Raw genomic sequence first — 27,392 nt, forward strand, 5'->3', positions numbered from 1 at the left:
AGTATAATGGTCTAAATGGATACATGTGTAAATCCTTTGGATCTGAAAGGGAATTACAAGTGTGTATTTCAAGGGCAAAATCTGACCCATTGTTTCTTCTGGGGATCACAAAGTGGGAACCTCAAGGCCCCTCCAGAACCAGTCTTCCCCATGGTAGCACAGAGTGCTACCACCCAAGGCCTGGGGCTAGAACGAAGGAGAATTTTCTACACAATGGCACCCAGAAGAGACTTGCTAGGGAAGACAAACAGTGGTTTCCTGGCACAATCCTGATGATTTGTACAAATAAGACTCTTCCTTCCAGTCTGTTTCTTCTTAGCTCTCCCTAAGAGTGTCCTACATTACAGCCTATTTTTAGCATGAAAGTGAATAGGTTAGTAGAGTGGGGAAGGCAAAATTCCCTTACTTTCTCAATGAATTTAGACAGAAATCCCTGCAGATTTAGCTGCACTTTTGCACAGATTTTCTCTGGCCCAGTTTAAGAGGTCTGAGAGAGGCTTTATCTTAGAGCTCAGTTTACTTACGTCTATTACAATTCAACATGACACAGCGAGATAATAAGGAGGTGGTTTTGAATGTCTACATTGCAAATAGTCACTGATCATTAACACATGCTACATACACACAGGTGCACCTAACTTCTCATTCTGTCATGCTGAAAATCTGGAAGCAATTCTTCCTTCGACTGTAAGACCCCTGGGGCAGGGACAGTGTTTTCATTACACTCATGTACTTTGTCCAGCACAATGAGACCCTGATCCCTGACTGGGCGCCTAGGTGCTGCTACAATGTAAGTAACAGTAGTTATATAAAACAGTTGTATTAGCCCTAAGAGCCATTTAGTTTCACAAAACTACTTTAAAGGCACCCAAGAGACTTTGACATAAGTCATTCTATATCTAGTCACCTATATGCCCTGCATCACTAGAATTTGTAAAGGGCTCAGGAGAGATCGATTGTATTTGAACACCCTGGGAAGGCAGGGAAATATTATCATCCCTTTTTGCAATGGTGGATTGAGGCACAGAGATTCAGCGACCTGCCCAAGGCCACACAGCAAGTGTATGGCCAAGCTAAGAATTGAACTCACATCTTCTGAGTCTGAGCCAGTACCTTAGTCACAAGACCATTGTTCTCATGTCATCCAAGGAAAGAAAAAAACAAATGAAAGCACAAGATTCACTGATGCAAGAGGCTAGCGTCTACTGCTGGGGCTGGATTTGCAGTGCTGGACCCTAAAACTGATGGGAACAAATCTTCTGATTTAAGGCATCGGCTGATCACCACAAGATCAGAAGTGTTTCTGTCCCAGTTCCCCTGCACAGCGTGAGCGCTACTGATTAGGTACAATATTGGGGAATCTCTACCTTCCACTGAAACATTAGGTATTAGGCAATGAAGGACATGGGATGTTAGATTAAATGGAAAAATGGTCTGAGCCACTAAGGCAAATCCTGTGTTCTTACAAGAAATTAAACTTTAACATTTCCACATGACCCCTTAGAATATTAAGAATGGCCATACTGGGTCAGACCAATGGTCCATCTAGCCCAGTATCCCGTCTCAGACAGTGGCCGGTACCAGAGTTTCAGGGGGGTGGACAGGTCAGCGCAATTTTGGAGTTATCTACTCCTGTCTTCTCCTCCAGGCTTCTGGCAGTCAGAGGTTTAGGGTCACCACGTGCATGGGGTTACATCCCTGACCATCTTGGCTAATAGCCATTGATGGGCCTGTCCTCCAGGCACTTATCTAGTTCATTTTTGAACCCAGTTATACTTTTGGCCATCACAACATTCCATGGCAATAAGTTCCACAGGTTAGCTGTGGATTGCGTGAAAAGGTATTTTTTCTTGTTTGTATTAAACCTGCTGCCTATTCATTTAATGGGGCGAGCCTGGGTTTTGAATTGTGGGAGAGGGTAAACAACACTTGCCTATTCACTTTTTCCACTCCATTCATGATTTTATAAACCACTATCGTATCCCCCCTTAACCATCTCTTTTCTAAGCTGAACACCCTTAATGTTTTTCATCTCTCCACATACGGAGCAGTTCTGTACCCTTGAGAATCTTTGCTGTCCTTTTTTTTAAACCTTTTCCGATTCCACTGTATCCTTTTTGAGATGGGTGACCAGAACCGGACACAGTATTCAAGGGGTAGGCGTACCATGCATTTTATAGTGGCATTATAATATTTTCTCATTTTCTATCCCTTTCCTAATAGTTCCTAATATCGTCAGCCTTTTTGACAGTTACTCCGTGTTGAGCTGAGGTTTTCAGAGAACTATTCACGACTCCAGATCTCTTTCTTGAATGGTAACAGTTAAATTAAAACCCATCATTATATAGGTATAGTTGGGTTTATTTTTTCCTGTGTGCATTACTTTTCACTTATCAATTTTGAATTTCATCTGGCTTTTGTTGCCCAGTCACCCAGTTTAGTGAACTTCTGTCCATTCTAAACACACCCAAGCATGGAAGTCATACAGAGTGCTCTATTTAGTCAGGGAGCTACATACCCATCAAGAATGGATTCTCTGCAGCAGTAGAGGTTGTCAAACTTCTGTTTGGTGACAGAGTCGTTGACGTTCATAGCTGGGACACAGAGTTTCCCAGCTTTAGATAACTGGTATAACCTGTAAGGAATAAGGGAGAGAACAGGAGAATGAAAAACGAACTGAGAAAGGTTTTCCTATGTTCCGCCTCCAAATGCTCTTACCTCTCTTGATTAGCTCGTAAGGAGTGGCACACATCTCCAAAGCCAAAGTTAGCATCTACCTGTGGACATCCTCCCAATTCTAGCATGGGAGGTATGCCCCTCATTTCATAAACGCATTTATGCTTGTCCCCTCCAGAAAAATTGCCAGTACCAGATTAGAATCTAAAGCATGTTCTGTCCTTGGCTCCTTTACATTTTTATCAAGTGCATGACAGCATGCCTCTTCCAACTTCAGATCAATACCCTTTGGTGCCCTTTCAACGCAAAATATGTGTGTTCCTAAAGCCCTCCTCCCACATTTCTTACAATTAGGTGCAAGTAGTAAGAGCTGGTCACAGCGAGAGACTTAAAACAGCCTTACAAAGTGCAACTACCAAGATGGGTATTTGGACCAAATCACTTATTTAAAATGGCATAGTCAGCACAGGTTTCAGAGTAACAGCCGTGTTAGTCTGTATTTGAAAAAAAGAAAAGGAGTACTTGTGGCACTTTAGAGACTAACCAATTTATTTGAGCATAAGCTTTCGTGAGCTACAGCTCACTTCATCGGATGCATACTGTGGAAAGTGTAGAAGATCTTTTTATACACACAAAGCATGAAAAAATACTTCCCCCCACCCCACTCTCCTGCTGGTAATAGCTTATCTAAAGTGATCACTCTCCTTACAATGTGTATGATAATCAAGGTGGGCCATTTCCAGCACAAATCCAGGGTTTAACAAGAACGTCTGAGGGGGCGGGGGGTAGGAAAAAACAAGGGGAAATAGGTTACCTTGCATAATGACTTAGCCACTCCCAGTCTCTATTCAAGCCTAAGTTAATTGTATCCAATTTGCAAATGAATTCCAATTCAACAGTTTCTCGCTGGAGTCTGGATTTGAAGTTTTTTTGTGGAACATAATGCCATCCACAGCCTCAGAAACAACTCTGACATCATAATCAAAAAGGCTGACAAAGGAGGTGCTGTTGTCATCATGAATAGGTCGGAATACGAACAAGAGGCTGCTCGGCAGCTCTCCAACACCACTTTCTACAAGCCATTACCCTCTGATCCCACTGAGAGTTACCAAAAGAAACTACAGCATTTGCTCAAGAAACTCCCTGAAAAAGCACAAGATCAAATCCGCACAGACACACCCCTGGAACCCCGACCTGGGGTATTCTATCTACTACCCAAGATCCATAAACCTGGAAATCCTGGGCGCCCCATCATCTCAGGCATTGGCACCCTGACAGCAGGATTGTCTGGCTATGTAGACTCCCTCCTCAGGCCCTACGCTACCAGCACTCCCAGCTACCTTCGAGACACCACTGACTTCCTGAGGAAACTACAATCCATCGGTGATCTTCCTGATAACACCATCCTGGCCACTATGGATGTAGAAGCCCTCTACACCAACATTCCACATAAAGATGGACTACAAGCCGTCAAGAACACTATCCCCGACAATGTCACGGCTAACCTGGTGGCTGAACTTTGTGACTTTGTCCTTACCCATAACTATTTTACATTTGGGGACAATGTATACCTTCAGATCAGCGTCACTGCTATGGGTACCCGCATGGCCCCACAGTATGCCAACATTTTTATGGCTGACTTAGAACAACGCTTCCTCAGCTCTCGTCCCCTAATGCCCCTACTCTACTTGTGCTATATTGATGACATCTTCATCATCTGGACCCATGGAAAAGAAGCGCTTGAGGAATTCCACCACGATTTCAACAATTTCCATCCCACCATCAACCTCAGCCTGGTCCAGTCCACACAAGAGATCCACTTCCTGGACACTACAGTGCTAATAAACGATGGTCACATAAACATCACCCTATATCGGAAACCTAATGACCGCTATTCCTATCTACATGCCTCCAGCTTTCACCCTGACCACACCACACGATCCATGGTCTACAGCCAAGCTCTGCGATACAACCGCATTTGTTCCAACCCCTCAGACAGAGACAAACACCTACAAGATCTCTATCAAGCATTCTTACAACTACAATACCCACCTGCGGAAGTGAAGAAACAGACTGATAGAGCCAGAAGAGTTCCCAGAAGTCACCTACTACAGGACAGGCCTAACAAAGAAAATAACAGAACGCCACTAGCCGTCACCTTCAGCCCCCAACTAAAGCCCCTCCAACGCATTATTAAGGATCTACAACCTATCCTGAAGGATGACCCAACACTCTCACAAATCTTGGGAGACAGGCCAGTCCTTGCCTACAGACAGCCCCCCAACCTGAAGCAAATACTCACCAGCAACCACATACCACACAACAGAACCACTAACCCAGGAACCTATCCTTGCAACAAAGCCCGTTGCCAACTGTGCCCACATATCTATTCAGGGGACACCATCACAGGGCCTAATAACATCAGCCACACTATCAGAGGCTCGTTCTCCTGCACATCCACCAATGTGATCTATGCCATCATGTGCCAGCAATGCCCCTCTGCCATGTACATTGGTCAAACTGGACAGTCTCTACGTAAAAGAATAAATGGACACAAATCAGATGTCAAGAATTATAACATTCATAAACCAGTCGGAGAACACTTCAATCTCTCTGGTCACGCGATTACAGACATGAAAGTTGCGATATTACAACAAAAAAACTTCAAATCCAGACTCCAGCGAGAAACTGTTGAATTGGAATTCATTTGCAAATTGGATACAATTAACTTAGGCTTGAATAGAGACTGGGAGCGGCTAAGTCATTATGCAAGGTAACCTATTTCCCCTTGTTTTTTCCTACCCCCCCGTTCCTCAGACGTTCTTGTTAAACCCTGGATTTGTGCTGGAAATGGCCCAACTTGATTATCATACACATTGTAAGGAGAGTGATCACTTTAGATAAGCTATTACCAGCAGGAGAGTGGGGTGGGGGGAGGTATTTTTTCATGCTTTGTGTGTATAAAAAGATTTTCTACATTTTCCACAGTATGCATCCGATGAAGTGAGCTGTAGCTCACGAAAGCTTATGCTCAAATAAATTGGTTAGTCTCTAAGGTGCCACAGACAGCACACTGACTGCAATGTAAGGCAAGTTACAATCATGCTGTAGTATGTGCTGTGTTGAACTTTTTTTACTGGCAATAGACAGAAATGCATCTCTCTATGGAAGTACTCAGCTATTATTAACTACTATGAGAGTAGGAGTACTTGTGGCACCTTAGAGACTAACCAGTTTATTTGAGCATGAGCTTTCATGAGCTACAGCTCACTTCATCGGATGCATAGCATATCGTGGAAACTGCAGAAGACATTATATACACACAGAGACCATGAAACAAAACTTCCTCCCACCTCACTCCCCCGCTGGCAACAGCTTATCTAAAGTGATCCTCAAGTAGAGCCATTTCCAGCACAAATCCAGGTTTTCTCACCCTCCCCCCCCCCCCCCCCACACATACAAACGTGTGGGGGGGGGAAGGGTGAGAAAACCTGGATTTGTGCTGGAAATGGCTCTACTTGAGGATCACTTTAGATAAGCTGTTGCCAGCGGGGGAGTGAGGTGGGAGGAAGTTTTGTTTCATGGTCTCTGTGTGTATATAATGTCTTCTGCAGTTTCCACGATATGCTATGCATCCGATGAAGTGAGCTGTAGCTCACGAAAGCTCATGCTCAAATAAACTGGTTAGTCTCTAAGGTGCCACAAGTACTCCTTTTCTTTTTACGAATACAGACTAACATGGCTGTTACTCTGAAACCTGTTACTATGAGAGTGAAAACATAAACAAGATAACAAATCTAAATTCTAGACTACAAACAGGAAGAGAATCTGAAAGTATTCAATTGTTATGTGTAGGGCTTTGGAACGGAGCCTGGAGCTGGAGTGCGGAGCAGCTCCAGAGCAGTGGAGCTGCAGGTTTTTGCCTGGAGCTGGAGCGGAGCCGGAGCACAGCTCCAAAGCCCTGGTTATGTGTTCAAGAGTTGGCTGGTATCCTGCAAACCAGAATGTGAACTATCAGCTCTCTCACAAATATACACTGAGTACAATTATGCCTTCTCCAGAAGACTTTCTTCTTGCTCTCTACTGTTTACCACAACCTGGACAACACTTCTGTGCACAGACTGCCCAACTGTGTATTTCCTTCATTGCACGCTCTGACACATCTACAAGCCTCAAGTGTTAGCTCCCAGATACAGTGATTTCCCATACCAAATGCTTCAAAAACTAAACGTGTCCTCTTAGATGAAGAGTTTTGTGTTCCCTGTGTGCGTCCCATCAGCATCCTTAACTCAGACCTTAGCCACTGAAGCAAGAATGCAGGGAGTTACTCTTAACCTTACTTTGCTGACTACACATCTGCCTTGCCCATACATCTCTGATTGCCACTGATAGAATACTGTCAAATCAGGTCCTTTTCTTCACCCTGCCTCCGCTGAAATCTTAATCAGGTTTCAGCCAGCACTTCCTGTCTCCACAGTTTCAATTCCCTTTTTCACAGCATGCCTAGATCCCTATTCTAAACTTCAGCCAGTTTCGAGAGCTGCAGCCATACTATGCTCTCACTGCAAGGAAAAAAAAAAGACTGTCACCCTCATCCTCTGCCACCTTTGCTAGCTTCCCATTCCTCCCTACTCTTCTGACTCACCTTCCCTACCTTGCAATCCATCACCTCCTCCAACTGAAAACTGACTTGCTGATTTGCTCAAACCACACACTTGCTCAGACCTTCCTTCTGACTTTGTTAATCACTTCTCCCACCACTCCTCTGCTTCCATAGGCTGAGGTATGGGTGTCACGCATTTACGCTGACTTGTCTGTCTGGAATTCTCCCCCTCCCTCAAGCTATGGAGTCATTTCCTCCTACAATCTCACTCCTTCCCGTGCACTTCAGTTTGAGATTGACTCTAAGCTTCTCACTTTTGCCAAAGCCAACTACACTTTCCCCTTGCACTGTAACACCAATCCTCACTCCTCTTCTCACCGTCCCTTCCTCTTCACATCCCTGGCAAGGCAGGCACGTATTATTCCCATGTTACAGACGGGAAAAAGAGGTTAGATGTTTTCTCAAGCTCACACAAGAGTCAATGGCAGAATCAGAATGAGAACTCAGAAGTTCCAACCTCCTAGTCTCAGGTTCAGATCATTAGACGTTTTCAAGTTTATTTTTAGATGGGGAGAGTAAATGTGACTTTTTATTTTTTAAGAGCTAATCCACAGCAACAGGAAACTACTGCAAGGCCGTATTTGTAGGATCCAAGTCCAGGCAACAGGCTGAGATATGGTATGTCACAGCTTCTTGTGAGTGCTGAGTATGTGAGACACACACAGGATCCTTTGCCCAGAGGGCTATGTGCTTGCTGTGGATACAGCTCCATTACCTGTGGACCCCCGTCACACTCTCTTCTACTATCCCCTTGATCTTCTTAAACATGTTGGGGTATTTCTTGTAAATCCAGTGGGTCAGGTCCCCTCCATCATCCAAGATCTGTAATGAGAAAGTTGCACCAAGTCACTGTACTGAAATCCAGCGAGGCCATTGACCTCCTTCGTTAATAACACCACAGGTAAATTATTCACTGAATTCCAGCTTCTGAAGCAAGTCCACATCTTGGTATCATGTAGGCCATAGGGCCGTTGCAACACCACAGACAAAGCCAAGACAAGGACTATTCAATGGAGCAATGACACTTTGGTTACATTTTTGTTTAATGAGGCTGGAGAGGGACTGCTCAGGCCCTCAGGATTTAACCTCAGATTAGGGACAGCGCAAACAGCAGCAGTGCAAGCTCCTCTCACTTGCTCCAGCAGGAGGGACCATCTCTGGAAGTGACAGGGAAATGTTTGTTGGCCATAGCCCAGTCTCTGGCCTTTCGGCTCCGACTGTGAACAGTGAGGCCAACTAATGACAACTGTAATAATAATTTTATACTGGGAAACCCATCGTGTTTCACATAGGCCACTGAACAGTCTTTAGTCAGTAACTTTTGGTCACACCCTACCCAGGCTGGATTTGAATTTGGAACCTAGAAATACCAGGCTTCCTAGCAGCTCACCAATCCCCTGAACCATCCAGTCCCTCCTAATGAACCACTTTACCAAAGGAGATAAAAGCCACATTATAAAAGACATTCCTTATGGAATGTGCTCCTCATGGTGGAATGTTAATAGCCAAACTTATTGCTTTATTAAAACAATTAAAATGAGCAGATCTGCTTATGCTGGTTTGATGCTAAATACAAGTTAAGTGCTCTCTGAAAAATTAATGCCTTACTATGGACCATAATTCAGCCTAGAATCCTAGAAATTAGAGATGGAAAAAGATCTCAAGCTTTCTAATCCAGTGAGCTATGGCTCCCTTGGGGACCCACAAAGGGTTCACAGGGAAGTGTTTGGGAATTTGTTTTTAATTGATATGCCCATTTTTGTGTTCTGTTTCTAATTAAGAAACTAATAAAATAAGCTTAACAATCACCTGTTTTACCTATGGGTCTGCGTCTTATGCTGCAGCTGCTGTGGTGCTGGCAGCCTCTCTCTGCCCTCCACTCCTACAGGGGGCTTCCAAAAGGGAGACTTCCTGCTGTGGGACGCCTTCAGCAGGAAGTCTCCTGTCTGAAAGCCCCCTGCTGGAGAAGAGAGAGAAGGGATACTAAGACAGTGCTGCCTGCGGCACCAGCATCGGCCAACAGGGCAATGGGGCGGGGCAGAGGAAAAGACAGGTGCATTTTACTTTACAATGGGACAGTTTTTACTGAGTGCTAAGTCTACACGTCGCAAACGCTGGGCTGAAGATGATGATGATTTTAATGCAGTTAAGCAGAAAAGGAAGAAAAGTAGACAATACGATGATAACTAGAGGATGTTTGGATTTTCATGTCTTGTGTCCAGGGCCAGTTGCCAGAACAAGCTAAGAAGAATCAATATTTTGCACTGCAGCTACATGAATCCACAGACACAGCAAACATGGCTCAGCTTCTGTGTCACGTGAGATTTATCAAAGCAGGTGCAATAGTGGAATAACTTTTATTTAACAGGCCCATTCTTGTCATTAAAATCTTAGGCTGTGTCCAAACAAATCAAAAATCCATATTTTAAATGACAGTTTTAAAAATACTGATAAGATTATATAATTAAATAAACTATGTAGTTGAATAAAGATGCAAAACTGTCTAGTGACCCTCTTGAAACTAGTGTCTGAACTCTTGTAGCTTCCTGAGTTGGTTAAAAAAAAAAAAAAAAAAGGTATCTGGTACTGGGGAGCCACTCAATTTTAAAATATCTGTAGAGAAGCCACAGTACTGAAAAGTTTGGAAGCACAGTTCTAATCCACCCATGGCTGGTGTTATATAAACTCAACGTAAGGTAGCACATGAAAATGTAGTTACCAGGCAGTTACTAAGTACATGTAATCAACAATAATGATGTAGCACAGGCTACAATAAACTAGGGTGAATGTCCAGATACTCCTTGACATTAGTTGGTTTTATTTTTAGGGTTTTCTGCGGCATACAAAAGCATCTGCAAGATGGATCAAGGCTTTTCAGACAAAAATTTTATCTAATACAATGTGATTATAATCACTGTCTGCTGTCATGACCGGGACATGGGTGTGACCTTGTGGTCAAAGTAGGAGTCAGGCTGTGTCTGACTCCAGGGGATCAGAGTCAGAAATAGGCCAGAGGCGAAAGAGAGTCAAGTGTCGGGAGGCAGGCAGCATCAGGTTACCAGGAGACCAGAAGAAGGAGACAAACTTGAGAGCAGAACCACAGATCAATAACCAGAGTCAGGTCAGTACAGGATTCCAGGAAGTGAAGCCAGGTGAGCAGGCAACACAAGGCACACAATCCAGAGCAACATGGATCCCAATTGCCCGGACAATTTCCTGTTCCTGTGCTGGGTTAAAATAGGGGCTGTGGACCAATTGGGGCTCCCCCAGTGTTCTGCCAATCATCTCCCAGAACTGTGTCTGAGCTCAGCTCTCATTCTGACAAGTTAGCAAGTCCCTGTGTGGCAGGCTAGACCCTGCTGGCACCAAAAAGCCCTAAAGACCAGGGTTCAAGACCCACGGTCCCTGATGTGTAGTGACTGGAGGGCCACAGAAAGGATAAGAAAAAGCCACCTAACAGAGATTCTCAAGTGGTAGATCCCTGTCTTTATGGTCCCCTTCCAAATACCCTGGCCCCAATCCCCACTACTTCCAATTACACTCTCTCAGCTAATCCTAATAAGTGCACAAAAAGGATGGAGAGCTCTGCACGCAATTCTGGGCTTGTATGTCGGGGTGTCTAAGGGATCCAGTATGTTCCACTAGCCCACAGCACCCCTGTACTCTGTGTGCTGAGTGTTCACGTTACACACAGCGTGCCAGTCACTGTCATCTCTGCATCCCAACAGCCAGGCAATAAAGAGCACTGCAGCACACTGTTACCAGAAAATTCTGCTTTGCTTGAGTCTCAAGATATGCAGCTGCACTCAGGTGTCTAGTCCCTTCTGTGATACTCCTGGGGCGAGTATACCTGGCTGGAATATAGAGCCATGACTGTCCTAAAGGATATTCAGGAAAAAGCCTTTTATTCCCAGGTTTATACTGCACAGGATTTCACAAGGTTTCCTCCCCCCACTGGGATCTAATTAAAAGGCGGGGGGGGAGGGGGGGAATCACTACAGACAAAATTTGCACCTCCTTAACTCCTCCGCTCCCCTCAGCTAGCTCCAGGTAGGTAGCTGAAGTGACATCCCCAGCACAGCACATAATGAGTAACACATCAGAGTAGGAGACAGCTGCCAAATCGCAGAAGGAACACAAAGCAGGTTTTAATAAACAACGGATGATGTGCTGAGGGCCTGAAAGCCTGGCTCCCCACGCCCTCTACTGGTTCTGGGGCGTGCCCAGCTGTTTATTGGTGCTACTCTATACAGAATCAAATAATTGCTATACACTGCTTTGTTCTTTTTAACTCCATTCCAAACACAAAATTCACTCCCAGCTTTTACAGACACAGCACACAATGGAATATCAGAAGAGCACTTGGCAATCTCTATCTAAATTTTCCTTCTGTGATAACATGGCTTGCGGTGTGTGTATTGAACCAGAATGCTGCCATCATTAGTTGTTTGTATAGTGATTTAGAAATGTGAAGTGCTGATTATTATTGGAGCCCATGCCCATAATCTCTCTCTCCTTTGATGATGAGCTCCTCAGTGCAGGGACCAACTGTTCCTTTCTGAATGTTTGGAAAGAGTAGCACATTGCCAGTGCGCCACAAAATATTACATAATAATAATAAACACCATCTCCTTTTCCTCTTCCAAGTGCTTTACAAGAAAACAAACTCCGGTGTGAACAGATATAATCTCCATTCTACATATGGGGAAACCGAGGCACTAAGAGGTTAAATGACTTACCAAATCCACACAGGGTGGTGGCAATGCAGAGATCAGAACTAAGGAGTTCCTGACTTCAGACCTGTGCTCAGATTACACCTTTCATTTAAAATCTAGAGATCTAATAGAATGAAGAAATTGACATGAGAGTGAAATACTAGAGATAAGACCCATTCTCCACTCTTGACTCCTTTCAAGCTACTCATATTTCACTGGGAGTACACACAACTACTGAATCTCTTGGTTTCATCAATCCTCATTTAATTGATAGGGCAGAGTCCTCTTGTGAAAATGCATACACAGAGCAGAATTCTGGCTTTTAGCAAGTTTCTCCTTCCTAGGAGAGTATAAGGTAAGAGGACATGAAGGCTCGAGACTGGGTCTCTGGAATGCCTCCACGGATGGCCACCTTCAGACAGCAGAATTTACATAAATTACTCTAAAAGCAAGATCCACTTCATGCTCATTTTCCTGTAGTTTCCTCATACATTTTCTTTATTTTGTTTCATTAGAATCCTTCCTAGTTATCATGTTAGCAAACCAATCTTCACCTGCATGACCACGCCAGGGAGGAGTTTTTCATGCAAATCAACCTTTCTGAGCATTATCCCCATCCTGCCTTTCTGCTGCTACTTGCAGTCAACGCCAGACTTTTTGTTAGACCGGAGTGTTCGTATAGCTGCACTGTATCAATCCTCTCCTGATTTTAGTACGCTCAGCGTGGCTCAGAGAACTCTGAAGGGCCAAAACATGGTAACAGAAACATCACTGCATCTTCACTCTTCACTCTCTTCAAAAGGGACATTTATATCCTCTGGCACAGACAATTGCTGGGTCCACAATCCCAGCAGAGATCTAATCCACCCCCTACGTAGAAATACCTTCTCCTTTGATTTGCATTTTATGCCTCCAACAATGCAAACCTGGAATCCTGTTAGTCTCTCATTGCAGCTGCTTGTCAGACTATAAGGTTCTTTTTAAAATAGTAATTCCCAAATCTCCCCCAGATCAATTTGCTGTACCCTATTTCCCCTTCACATGTCTGTCCCCAGATGACTTATTTCACTTTGGTTCATGCACAGAACAGAACTGGTGCACTCTTGACTGGAGATTGTGAACAGCAGTGTCCACGGGTCTATGCTGATACAGGGTAGCATCTCGTGCTCCCATGTGAGGACATATAAGGAGGTGCAGCTCCGCTGCGACTCCAATTCCTTTGCAATCGTGAAGCTGAAGACTGCCGCAGAAGGGAAGGAGGATGGGAGGTGGAGCACCCACAGGGACAAAACATCTCGAAGAATGCAAGTTAATGTGCAGGTAAGTAACCTCTCCTCCTGCACAACGTCTGCCCCTAAAGGTGCTCCACCGTAGGAGACTCCCAAGCAGTATCTGAACGTGGAGGTGGGTGCTGAGGAGAAATCCAAGACAGTTTGGAGGATCACATCACCAAAGGTAGTGTCAGTCCTGGAAGCAGGTAAGATTATGTAGTGCTTGGCATAAGTGTGAATGAAAGGCCATGTTGCAGTCCCATTATGGGATGCGAGGTCTCCCGAGACTCAGCACTATAAGGTGACCTACCACTGTTTCTAGAGTTTGGTGGATGAGAGGGACTTCATCCTTTCAGAGGTCTTGATCTCTGGAACTACCTCTAAGGCTCTGGAAGCCACCGGAGCAGCCTGAGAGACTGAGGGGGGAGGAGAAGAGACGGTGGGGGAGGAGGAAGCAGACCCCATTGCAGCTAGGGAGTGTTCTACTAAGAGAAGCTTCAACCTAGCCTCTCTATCTTTACAAGACCTGCCTTTGAACCCCAGGCAGATTTACGCTTTGACAGGATGTGTCTTGGAGACAACTAGAATGCCTGTCACTATGGGGAAATGGCAGGTCTGGCAGGACTTGAACTGTGGGGTTTTAGGCATAACACAGGGAAATGCCGAAAGCACTAATGCAAGAAGTTTGTAGGAGGGGACCACCACCCCCTTCATGAACAAGCTGTGCTAAAACTGAGAAAAAATTAACCAGAAAATAATAACTAACTAAATAAAATAAAGAATAAATGATAAAGGGTAAGGAAAGCGGGAAGGTGTAAAGAGTGGACACCACAACAGTGCTGTTTCAAACTGCAGGCGGTTGAGAAGGAACTGGAGTGGCGGGAACTGGGTCTGTACCTCCCTCTATGCTCTCACATGGGAGCACAAAGCTCTGCTTTGCTCGAGTGCAGTAACAGCTATTTACAATTTCCAGTCACGAGTGCATGGGCCCATGCATATCCTATGGTGGAACACCCACAGGGGATATACTTGAAGAAGAATGCTCTGTTGTGTGGACCACATGAAAGAGCTCTGCAGATCCATAATGCCATCCTCACAAAGAGGAATTCTGAGAAGACATCAGACATCCTAACACATTGCACAGAACCAAGAAGCTGAGTCAAACTATCGTAGGACAAACGTGCCAGGTGCAGGAAGGGTTTTGATTTCTTGGACACCAACTCAGTGATTGCTGTCACTACTGATGAGAGCTTATTCCCCAACATAAGCCATTTATCATTTCTTTAACTGAATTTTCCATATGCAGATTTATGGCTGAGGGGATGGATTATCTGACTATTCCCCAAACCTTCTAAAGGGGATGGAGAAAATAAAGTGAACACAGGTGTACTTAAAGAAAGAAAACTGTAACACATCCCAAATAATTCAATATGAGCAAACTTAAGCGATACAGATACATCACAAAATCCACCATCCATTAGATTGTGAGCTCCAGAGCCAAGGACCAGTCTCAAGTGTTGTAGGGATAAAACATCTGAGAACTGAAAACTATTCCACTTGCCAAGTTCAGGGTTCTGGGATTGCCCTACGCGCGAAGATATCACAGCCATTAAAGCAAGAAGCTATGCTTCTTACTGGTTTGCAATCTGATACAATGAGCCCAGGCCAGTTGTCAAGGTCTCTGGAGTCCTAACCGTGGCTCTGAAATGGAGGCCTTGTCTAAACGGGAAAGTTGCCCGGGTATAACCTAAGGTGTGAATTTAAGATGATCTAGTTGAACTGGTGCAAACTGCTGTGTGGACGCTTATTTTGCTTTGAGTGGTTTTTTGCAGTTTAGCTTAACTCGATTGAGAACAAGTTTAAAAGTTATACTGAAATAAACTGCTCAAATGGAAATAAGAGCGCTTATACAGGACTTCACACCAGTTTAACTACACTGGTTTAAAAACTGACTTAAGTAAAACTGGTGCAACCTTCCTGTATAGGCAAGAACTGGACTGGCTCCATGTAAGGTCTCTTGCAAGTGAGTCAACCACCTCCTCCAATTCCCTACTTGTAAGACAGTGATAAGTTAATTCCCTATATTGTGAGGATCAGTTCATAATTGTAATGCACTTTGAAGATAAGTGCTACGTAGGTGGCAAGTAGAATGATTAGCTGTTGACGAAGAAACACAGAACTCTACATTCAAGGTTTAATAAGGAACATTTTAATAATTCCAAACCTTCTGTGGACCCTACCCCACCCTTCATCTCTCTAGACTATAGCTGAGACATCAGCCTTAATAACTTGTATTACATGTGCCAGATGTTTTAGTTCCTACCATGTTTTAGACCCACCATATTAGGCTGCCATCCTTCAACGTTGACACAGCGATCGATACACCACCAGAAGTCATCTTCAGACTCTCCCTTCCAGGCAAAGACAGGGAACCCTGACAGAGACAGGAAGAAAGTTCCATACTAATGCAACCTATGAAAGTGTCACTTGAGTGGTCCCCTAGCCTGGCAAAGGTGGAATGGTCAAGGTGATGCACTGCTTTCTGTCACCCTGAGAGTGCCCATATTGACAGAATCTGGCTGGAAGGAGTGCTTGCTCTAGGGGAGGTCTGGTTCTTGCCTCTTTTAGTTGCGGAAGTGCTGACATGGTACCATGGGCAGCAGACAGGAATGAGCCTTACTGGAGAGTGACTGTCTTGAAAGGGCTTTTCAAAAAGTCATAAAAGCTAAGTGTTCAGACCCTTCCTTTTCATTGTTGTTCTAGCCAGTCTTCAAATATACCATCTTGAGGGGGAGGACCCGATTCTTAATTCCTAGCTATAGTACAGAAAGCCATTTGCAGGGACAGTAATATTTACAGCATGTGCAATAGTTATTTACATATCAAAAGGCTGTCCCGGTAGCTTTCTTATACAGACTGCAGAGGGGGCTAGCAATAGATGATATCAACTGTTAAGTACATTTACACTCCAGAGAAGCAAAATTTCTGGTTGTGATTTTCAAAGCAGAGCAGGGGATTGAAATGCATGAAAATTACTAGAAGATATGTAGTTCAATCCCCTGCACTGCTTTGAAAATCTTAACCTCTAACGCTAAACAAGCCACATGTCTTGCCAAGGCTGCTTAGGCCAAAGTTTGATTTCCAGTTTCATTCCTTACGCCTCAAATCCACAGAATTTTCTCTCCTTCTGAGAAGCAATATATTTGATTAAATCAGTATGAATGGCTAATACTCACCAGCAACCCTGCAAGAACAAAGCAGGGTGAATAGTCCAGCTTTCTAAGTAACTCTAATCAATAAATGAACATATGCAACCGTGCCTCATAACTTACCAGCCTACACACCTGTGTGAACATACAAGATGGAAGGGAGATGAATGAAGAAACATTGGAAAGATTTCAAGCTTCTAAAGGTTTATTTTACATTGAAGGGAAAACTATTTGAAAAAGAACATAGTACACTAGAGCAGTGTCCTCTTTTAAAGTATTAATATTTAAAGGCTGAAAGGAATCTCTCTAAAGCACGCTGAAGAAGGCAAAATCCCTTACCACTTTCAGCCAGGGCAGCAGCCACTTCATTGAGAGTAGAATAGATGTTGCAGGCAGCCCATCGGCATTGAGCACCCAAGGCACCAAGAGTCTCCATTAGTACCTGGATCAAAGAAAACAAGAACAGCCGTATTGGGTCAGACCAATAGTCCATCTAGCCCAGTATCCTGTCTTCTGACAGCGGCCAACGCCAGATACTTCAAAGGAAATGAACAGAACTGGGCAATTACCATGTGATCCGTCTCCTGTCATCCAGTCCCAGCCTCAGAAGGTAATGAGTGATGTTGTTTTCACATGAATTGCACTGAATTAGGAGGCCTTTGTGCAAATATACTTTTACATGAAGCCAGATATCAAGCTCTGTAATTACTGTGAAACAGATTTAAATGGGCTTACTGTAGTTTCTTTAAACATCGAGACCTTGTCTACATGGTGCATTAGTCCTCCTCAGAGGAGTGTAAATTCCAGTGCTCACTATTGTGTTGTGCTAACTGGCTCACTTAATCCCTTGCTGGCATGCACTAAGAGCCCCCTCGTGTGCACTACTGAACTTTAGTGCATGCCAGCAGTGGCCACCTGGGCCAGTTAGTGCACAGCATGCCAGTGCACCCTGGCATTTAGTGCGGACTAATGCAGCGCTGCGTAGACAAGCCCTGACAGAGCAGTCAGTGCTGTATGAAACAGAGACAGACAGACCGTGCATCAGAGAGCCTATCATTTAAAACAAATGAATACAAAAATAAAATAGTAATTCCAATGTGCCTAGTCCATTTCATCCAGATATAGCAAAGCCCCAAATCCCAATCCCCTGCTCTAGTCATTAGAGCTCATTCCTACTAGTGCTCGGAAAATTCAAAAATCCAAGAGTCCTGAATCACACAGTACCTTCACCTTTACCTTCACAATCACTAGATCCCACTTCCCTCTTGTTTTATTCTAAGATTTGTGGGGGGGTTTCTTAATCATCATTACTCACAGCTATGGCTCACAGACACACACATGCACTGCTCACATCTTAAAAGATGAGATACAGATAGGCACACATCCTTATTAAATAGACCTTTACAGAAGTCAGCAAGTCTCCTTTTTAAAAAGCGATTTTGGTGAAATGTGCTGGATTGACATCTCTGGAGACTGAAGTCCTTTTTGTCCCCAAGAGCAGCTGCAGCACAGACAAAGAGAGTGCAAGATTCCCTGACACTGCCCTGCCAATGTGCTCCTGCCCCGGAAGGAGAGAGAACAGGTTTCAGTCTTCGTGGCCTATCCATTCTTTGGCCTCCCTGCTGAGACTGCCAAGAAGGGTATGAATTAGTGCCAATTGCGTTGGTGTTTTTTGGGCTGTGGACTGCCATTGTTTGGGAACTGGACTGAGACCCACTAACCTGTCTCACACCGGTCACAGAACAGCCAACAGTAGGTAGCATTACAGTCACTACCGTCCTGAGCCAGACTCAGACAGGGGACCTGTCAGTCACTGGCAGCATATCCCTTCAGCTACCCCCAAGTCATCCAATCTCTGGGAAATCTATTTTTCTCCAAACATGGCATTATGTAACGATGCCTATTTCAGGGAGACTATTTCCTAGGAGCACATGCTTTGTATACCAATGGAGTCACCCTACAGTGGAATTTAAAGAGACTTCTTGCTGAAATGCCCACTGCAAAGGGAAAAGAACTGAATAAATAAAACAGGGCCTTACGGCAGTCTGTGCAGTTATGTGCGTGCAGCCCACAATCTTGGCCCCAGCCAACGGCTTCTCTCCCTGAGCTCGCTTCCTTAGAGCCATAAGTGCAGGCATCTCTGGAAGGAAAGAAAAATCCATCATTAAAAAGCAAAGAAGCAGACATCCAGCGCCGCTGCCCTACCTTGCCTTAGCATTTAAGATCTACGGTAATAAATCTGTGCAGTACTGCCAACCCCAAACCCTCAAAAGCCTGGAGTCAGGCCCCCCAAATCATGACATTGGCTTAAAAATACTAAGATTTTTTAAAAAAATAATTTGTTTTAGATTCTTTTTACTTGCCTTCCGTTGTTTAAGTGTTTAGGGTGCAGCCTAGTCATGGTTTCAAGCTTTTCTCTGCAGCCAGAACAGCTAGAAACGTATTGCACCCTCCCCAATGGAAGCTGAAATTTTCACATAATCACTTGTCTAAATGAGTTGGGGCTTGAAGAAAATCAAATATCACGAGACTCATGGTAAAATCCAATAGTTGGCACTACTACTCTTATGGCTGTGTAAGAATTTCAGCCCCTGCCTAGAGAGCTGAGACTTGGATAAGCCCACTCTTTTTGTGACTACTCTCATCCTTGTGAACAATCTAGTAACTGGATTTGGTCCCCTTTCACAAGTTGTCTGAACTAATCAACATTTTTACAACTTTGCCTATTATTTGTGAAGTATTTGATAACCATTGTCTTCTGTTTGTAATAATGGGTCTTTGAAAATTCAATAATTTCTCTATTGTGGGTCACTGAGATCACAGGATATGTTTTTTCTGTTCTACGATAGGGTAACCTAACTGTTATTAGCAGGAACAGTGCCAGAAGAAATCAGTGGGACACTGAACCTCCCAAGGAAAGGATGGGGAGCACTTTAAGGAGATGCACAGAGAGGAGATAAGGTAGCCTAAGAAATTTTAGGACACAAATATTTCCCTATTTTGTGTTAGCTACTGGAGCCTCTTGCCTTTTACACCTGGTTGGAAGTGTAGCACGTAGCTCTGTTGTAATAGGGCAAAGAGAAGTTTCAGGTCATCTACTTGAACCCTTAAGTATAAAATGTTATGAGTAGAGCTGGTCAAAAAATGGACTTATTCTCTGCTCCATGGAAAATTTCAACAAATATGAAAAAATAGTTTGTCAAAATTTTCCCATGGAAAAATCAGACTTTTCAGGGAAAAAATATTTTGTCCAAAAACTGAAATATTTTAATTCAGAAACATTTCTGTGGTGTCACATGCTCTTATTCTCTGGGGTTCCTGGTCAGACTCCATTTCCCCATCATGCACCATGGTCTCCCTTTATGATGAGGAGAGGTAGTTGCATCAAGGGTGTATTGTGAGAGGTATAGTCTGGCTGGGGAAGCTGGCCCATAGTGGAGGATAAAGACATGAGGAAACACAACTGCAACTCCCATGAGGCACCAAGATGGAAAATCCAAACTGAAATACTTCTGTTTTTCACTGGAATATTTTGTGTTTAGAGCATTTTTTCTTTTTGACGAAAGATCAAAATGTTTTGCAGAAAATGGGCACTTCTCTGGGAAAGGTTCCTGTAGTCAAAAACCCAATTTGCTGCTGAAAAAGAGTTTCAAAAAGCCCTTGCTATAAGCTCTGCAGGATGGGAAAGTATGAGGTACTCCGGATTTGAAGCTGTTCAGGTGAAAAGTCCAGATCACAACAGCATCAAACTTGAGGAGTCTGCCTCCTTTTACCTTGTTCAGCAATTTCAATCTCTCGGCGCCCAAACTCTGCCTGCTTTATGTTTTTCACACAGAAATCGCTGCTGCCTTTGGAGTTCTTCTGTTGCTTGTCCCTAGGGGAGGTCTCATCATCAGAGCTGTCGGTGTATGAGGCAGCTGGAGAATGAGAGAATGAGGACACATCAGGCAGAATAAAATATCCCGGACCCCACCAACAAGCAAAAGAAGGGAATTTGTGGTGTGGAAGAAGTCAGACAATCTGCAGTGGAAAGGGGACACAGGTTCAAGTTACAGTAAATGTCCAAATACCTGGTCACTTGAGGGTAAAAATACTTCGCAATTATGCATCGCTCACAGACATGCCCTAGAATTTGTGTTCTTTCCAGTTTTGAGTTGATCAGCTAAATAGCCCAGATGCGTTTCTCTTGGGCAACAAGAGCATCTTTCTTCAACTGAGACCTCCCCTTCTGCTTCTACTGTCCACAACCTCAGGATCAATCTTCACCCGGAATTGTGCCCCGCTCCCCCCCAGCCCCAGACCACAATTCCCATCACTACTTCAGCAACAGCTTCTCCTTGACTGTCCCAGTCTCTATTCATGTCTTCATCTCCTCTCACCTTATCTACTGCAACTCTTGTCTATGGCCTCTCCAAGTTCCATCTCTCTACATTCTCCACCCACTTAGTCACTGGCCCCTCAGACTGCCTACAAGCCTGCCTATTATGTAGAGAGTTGTACACTAGGAACTGGACACAGACCCGATCTTATTACACGTTAGTCACCAAACAGTAGTTTGATAGTAAAAGCGCCAAGTCATGACTCATTTAAGGTGCCTATGTACAGTCCCCGGACTCACTTAGTTTGTAAGGCCTGGTCTACACTATGAAGTTAGGTCGATATAAATTTCCTTGTGTTGACCTATTTATGCCTGTATCTGTATCTACACTCAAATTAATCTCCCTCCAACATAAGCGCCCGATTACAGTGACACAGTAAAACCACCTCCCCAAATGCCATTGAGCAATGGTCAATCTACTGAGATTGACAGAGTGTGAGTGCAAACATTGTGTGACCTGTATCAACCCTAACAGTTCTCCGTGTCACATTCCCTGCAACAGTGATTGTTTTGGTCTCAACTGTGAACTGCATTGCTCAGGGTCATGCAGACCAAAAGCAAACCCCCGTCCCCCAAAAACCAGCCTGCATATTTTTGAAATGCCTTTTCCTGATTCCCTACCGTGGCAAGCACACCTAACAGCTCTCTCGTTGTGTGCAACGGCCCAATTGACCATGCCGGCTCCACACACTAGATGCACTCCTGCCTGGATAGACAGGAAGTACTGGATCTCCTGGGCCTGTGGTGAGAAGATGCTGTGCAAGCACAGTACAGATCAGCCACAGAAACAGATATCTACAAAAAGATTGCACCGGAGATGCAGGCAAAGGGTACAACAGGGATCAGCAGCAATAATAGGTGGAAGCAAAGGAACTGTGCCAGCATACCACAAGGCCAGGGAGACCAACAATCATTCTGGTGTTGAGCCGCAGACCGGCCACTTTTGCAACAAGCTGCATGCCATATTTGGTGAAGACCCCATCAGCACCCCACAAACCATTGTGGATACCTTGGAAGAGCCCAAGTCAGAGACTCCTGCTGTGAACAGTGAGAAGGAGGAAGAGGGGAGAGAATTCCCCACAGTCTAGCCAGTCCAGCCTGCCGAGCCTGGACAAACCCGATGAAGGGGAAGGGACCTCTGTGTGCAGGCATTTTCCCTTACAGTGCTTAAATTTAAAGATGGCACCTGGTCCATCACCAAGTTGACATGACAAAGATACCAACTTGTCATTGCTTTACTCGCACAAGAAGAGGTAGCAGACCAACCAACGGAGGCAGAGTTGGCATCTGCTGTTCATTCCTCTGTAGGGTTAGGCATGGGGAGATGGAGGAGGGCCATGTGGAGTGTTTTGTTTATGTACACAGGAATGTCCCTTGTATCCTGAGAGATCTGAAAGAAAACTTTCATGGAGGTACTCTGCAATTCTTTCCCAAAGGTTTCTTGGGATGGCTGCCTTATTTCTTCCTCTGTGGTAGGACACTTTCCCATGCTACTCCACAATGGTTTGGCTCGCACCACTGCAGTCAACAATCTAGTGGCATATAGGCCCCGAGGCGGGGGTAGAGGGGGGGAAGCGAGCTTCAGGACGCCATTAACAGGTTAGCTTACTGTGCCTTTGTTACTCTCGAGAGTGAGATACCAGCTAAAATCACCACTGCTTGTGGAAAATAGTGCCAATATTCAGTTCCCCTGCCCTATACGCATATCCACGGAATAGGGACCAACATTGTATTGTTTCATGCAACTGGATTTCCGTTCTTCCACCTTGCCCTGGGCAGGCAACACTAACCCTAGCTGGGACAGAGTGGTGCTGTGCAGAGTCACTTCAAAACTGAAGCGTCAATAGGCGTGTCTTATTAAACACTTTTATGAGAATAACGGAAGGAAGTTTTGAAACATATCTCTTCCTTTTGACTGGATTTCCATTTTGACTGGAAATCCAGTGACACACCTGCCTGTTTTTATCAGCAGCTGCTGCCATTGCAGCCTTGAGGGGTGCTCCCTCCACAGCCGTTGCATGCCGGACCCTGATGAGGAGGAGAAGGAAAAGGACTAGGAAGGACATGTTCAGTGAGATCCTACAAGCCAGTGCTGCATCAGATCATGATCAAAGGGTCTGAAAGGCCAACATGGCAGAGGGCATGGAGAAGGACGGAGCTGACAGGAGAAAGGCCCAGGAATCCCAGCAGGAAAAGGAGAAGGAGATGCACCAGGACACAATGGGGCTTCTCAGGTAGCAAACCGAAATGGTGCAGACCCTGGCTGATCTACAGAAATCCCACCCTTTGCAGTCCTTAGAGAACTCCATCGTAAGCAGCTCACTACATCTCCCAGCATGCCATGTGGCATCATGGGCTATGTCCTTATCCCTACCATTCCACACTGGGGGACAGCAAGGAAAACCACAGCTTCACATACACCAACCTTGGTTCTCACAGATCAGTGTATGTGTAAACCATAATGGACTACCGTTGTGCATTGAAACGGATAGAAATGTTTGCTGCCTTTCCAATATTAAAGTTTTCTTCTATTCATTCATGTTACAAGTTTGGGTTGCATGGCCTGGTGGTGTTTGCACATTGGTTTTATTGCACTGTTTTTGCTACTCCATAAATTTATATTTTTTGAAAATAAAATTATCTTTATTAGTGCACAATACATATTGCAGAATGCATAGCAGTACTCAAAGCACCCAGTACTTGTAAACGTACATCACCACAGACCTACGTTCAAGAAAACACCGGCTCATATTTATAAAAGTACAGCAAGCACTGCATAAATAGGTTCAGTAAAATACACAATCATAGTTATTAATGTACAGGAAGGACTACACACTCCTAAGAGCATCCAAACCTTCAGGCCCAGAAAACACTCCAGCACAGAACACTGTTGTGGCTGACCATTTAAGCGCTCTATCAAAGCCTCCCTCAACCACACAGCTCCATGCTGAGCTCTTGCAATGGCCCTGTGAAACTCACCAGACAGCTGTTCCACCTCCACCCTGCAGCAACTTTTGCTCACAGACACTATGCAATACACAATAGGTAGCTATAACTATTGGGATATTTTTCTCACTGAGATCCAATCTAGTGAGTAAACACTGCCAGGGTCCCTTCAATCTACTAAAAGCACTTTCAACTGCCATTCTGCACCTGCCAGTAGTTGAATCTTTCTTAACAATCCTGTGTTCTTAAAGATGCAAGGGTCATGCACCTTCCCTAACCAGCCTACACTGATATCAGGGAAGTGTCCCTGGTGGTCCACCAACACTTGCACAACCACAGAAAAGTAGCCCTTTCTGTTGATGTACTCATTGCAAGGTGGGCTGGTGGCAAAACAGAGATGTGTGTGCTATCACCCCACCACAGTTCAGGAACCCCATTGCTGCAAATCCATCCACTTTGGCAATGTGCAGGACAAGACCCATAGTCCTGCATGCAGGAGACAATTAATGGCCCCCACTTTGGATTTTCCACCTTCAAAATCATTTCCCACTGACCAGTAGCAATCCGGAGTTGCAAGCTTCCAGAGTGTGATCACCACTCACTTCTCCACTGTCAATGCAGCTCTCATTCTGGTGTCCTTGCACTGGAGGGCTGGGCCAAGCTCATTACAAAGATCTAGGAATGGAGTCTTTCGCATCCAAAAGTCCTGCAGCCACTGCTCATTGTTCCAAACCGGCTTTAGGATGCGATCCCACCAGTCAGTGCTTATTTCTCAGGCCCAGAAGTGGCACTCCACCGTCGCAACTGCTCCATGAATGCCACCAACACCCCTGAATGTTTTTCATTATGTCCCTTAGCAAACTGCCTTTGAAGAAATTGTCATGAACCCTGTTGTTGTGGTACTTCCTGGAGGTCTGCAAATACAGGAGAATTGTGTCCCATATTTGCAATGTTCATGAGAGCAGTGCAGAGCACTGCAGGCTCCATGCTTCTATCAGAGATGACTGACATGAAAAGCGCCATGCATGTTTGTGGGATTTTAAATGAAAGGCACAAAAATTATGAAATATAGATGGCATTACGGGACGGAGAAAGTTGCAGGCTGGAAATTTGACCCTTAGCTTTCAGAGATTCCTGTGCAACTCATTTCTACCTCCCATATTGTGAAAATTTCCCAAAAGGCATTGCACTGCACACTGGGATACCTACCCATAGTGCACCACACTTTGTATTGACACAGGCACTCCTGGTGAGTACATAAGCAGCCAAGTACGCACACGCATGAGCAATATATTATCTTCAGTGATTGTACATTGATGTTACCTGCTTCAACCAAAGTTTGTGGTGTAGACATGGGAATGTGTTATTTGGAAGATAAATCCTCCTTAAGGAGATTTAAGACAGGAACAATGGGCAGGAAGGTGATTGGATGTACAAGGGTTTTAAAGTAACTATGTTCAAAAGAGCAGGTATTTAAAAATGTCATACTCTCACTCTGCATCTCTGCTCCCCATGTGTCAGTCTCAGCTGCTCACTTTACGGACATGAACAAGTGTTTGCTTCCTTTAGCTCTGCACAGCCTTATAGCTATTGCAGAGCAAGCTTGAGTCTGTTTTGCCTCACGCATCAACAGAACTGTCCGCTCATTGGTGAGCCTTTGTCTAAGCACGGTAAGAGGCAGAAAGCCCCAGCTAGATTTTCAGATGCCAGGGGAATCTGTGAAGCTGACAGTTATTAAAATCACGTTTTGTCTCACAGCAAGAACACATGATTTCAGTGTTACTGAAAGAGAACCACTGCATCAGTACAGGATCCCACGACCCCATTAGCAAAATCTCCAAGGACTGGTAAGAGTCAGGGAGAAGTATTTCACCTTTCTATTTAATTATAAATACAAAACACCCAGTGACAAAAGTGTCACATGTTTCTTCTTTGCATTGTTTATACATTTTCTTTACTTGTTTTTCATTTTCTCTCCCTCACCCCAGTTCTATTTTTTCCTTTGCATCCAAACAATTTTCCTCTTCTTAAGTTGTTGATTCGCCTTCAAGTATTATCAGTGCAGCCCTCCCCCACCCACCTCTAGAGGTGCACCTGTATTCTCCACAGAAGCTCAGAACCCTATGGAAAACTCAGCCAGGTGGAGTCAGATGCCTGACTCTGCCTGGAGCTCTGGAATACTTCATGAGAGGCTAGATAATGAGGCATGGCCCCTTAAAGTGCGCTCAGCTCCTTCCAGCTATTGAAGTAGCATGTTGGAACTCCCTCTCTTCTTTCCATAGCTCAATGAATATTGCTGTGCTACTTATACTGTATAAGAAATAAGTATTATTATATAGAGTGGCCCTCTTGTGTTTCTGGCACTCAGAGGCACTCTTTATGATGCACAGGGCAAGGATCACAGACTGGAGTGTTGCCAGTGTTGTTCAGTCTATACGGGCCTTATGTCTCAGGCATGAAGAGACCATGAGTCTTGCCTCAGGTTAATCCTGATGGATAAAGCACTGAGGGCTTCAAGGATGAATATGGAGTCAGAATTGGTATCTGGTCCTTCCTGCCATTCCTGAATGCAGGAGAAGACAAAAATCGAGTGCCAAGGAATGCTCAGTGCTGACAAGGTCTGGACACTCAGGTGGGCTGCATGGTACCCCAGGTTTCTTAGGGCCAAGAGACAGAAGAAGAAAGATGACACACATCTTTCCCCTCATTCTCACTCTCAGAGGTCTAACGGGGATAGAAGACATACAATCACTGGTGCAAGAGGTGATGGAGATCAGAAACATCTGGTGCCTAAGAGATTCAGTTCCCCAGTGCCGAGGAACAAATCTTTGTCCCCAGTGACAGAATTCAAGACAGTGTGGAAATCATCATGGCTGGGGCCAATGACACACAAACCTTTGGGCGGGTAGCTAATATTTTGAGCCCAGTTCCTTGTTTGGCATCTAAGAGATTTATTGAGGACAACCCAGCTGGATCATCCCATCAAGGACAGATTTCTCTGATGACTCAGTTGGAGTCCCCCCCACCCCATCCCAATTACTAAGGCAAAACACGGGGTTCCACTAGCATCGAAGACTAAGATCTCTGATCCCTCAGAGCTGACCTTGCTGTCATATGAGGTGAAGTTTGAAAGCTGTGCCAAGAGCTCTCTGTTTCCCAAGCCTTACCCCGAATTCTTCTTGATTCCAACCTCGATGACAATTGTCTAAATACCTGGGCCGGTTCATCATAATTATCTGAGGGGACCCTTTGTATCATCTTATCGTTATGGAACGAGTTCCCTTGCAGGATGACAGGCTCCTTGAGCCCCTCAGCCCTAGGATCAATTGTCAAAGCAACATTCAGGGACCGGAAACCAAATGGAAGCCATCACCAACACATTCCATTCCAAACACAAAGCATCTGGAACCTAGAACGATGGAACCTCCCCGCCTCATCTGCTCTATTCATAGCTAATACAGAGTTCTCTGCTGGTAAGAATGTCTTGGAGGGTATGTCTACACTGCAATAAGAGACCTGCAGCAAGGCCATAAT

At 44.6% G+C, this 27,392-nt stretch overlaps 1 protein-coding gene across 6 annotated transcripts in view; it reads right to left on the reverse strand.

The window, feature by feature from the left end:
* Window positions 1-27,392, reverse strand: part of AHCYL2 (adenosylhomocysteinase like 2) — a 198,095-nt gene that overhangs the window by 16,700 nt on the left and 154,003 nt on the right. For all 6 annotated transcript variants that reach the window (XM_043521291.1, XM_037889423.2, XM_043521301.1 and 3 more), the window contains 6 exons: window positions 20,308-20,451; window positions 18,574-18,674; window positions 16,874-16,976; window positions 15,665-15,759; window positions 8,055-8,161; window positions 2,519-2,635 (listed from right to left, as the gene is read on the reverse strand). In XM_043521291.1, coding sequence (XP_043377226.1) covers window positions 2,519-2,635; window positions 8,055-8,161; window positions 15,665-15,759; window positions 16,874-16,976; window positions 18,574-18,674; window positions 20,308-20,451 — 667 coding nt within the window. The remainder of the gene's footprint in view (window positions 1-2,518; window positions 2,636-8,054; window positions 8,162-15,664; window positions 15,760-16,873; window positions 16,977-18,573; window positions 18,675-20,307; window positions 20,452-27,392) is intronic.

Source organism: Chelonia mydas, chromosome 1 (genome assembly GCF_015237465.2).
Source record: "Chelonia mydas isolate rCheMyd1 chromosome 1, rCheMyd1.pri.v2, whole genome shotgun sequence".
NCBI classification, from domain to species: domain Eukaryota; kingdom Metazoa; phylum Chordata; order Testudines; family Cheloniidae; genus Chelonia; species Chelonia mydas.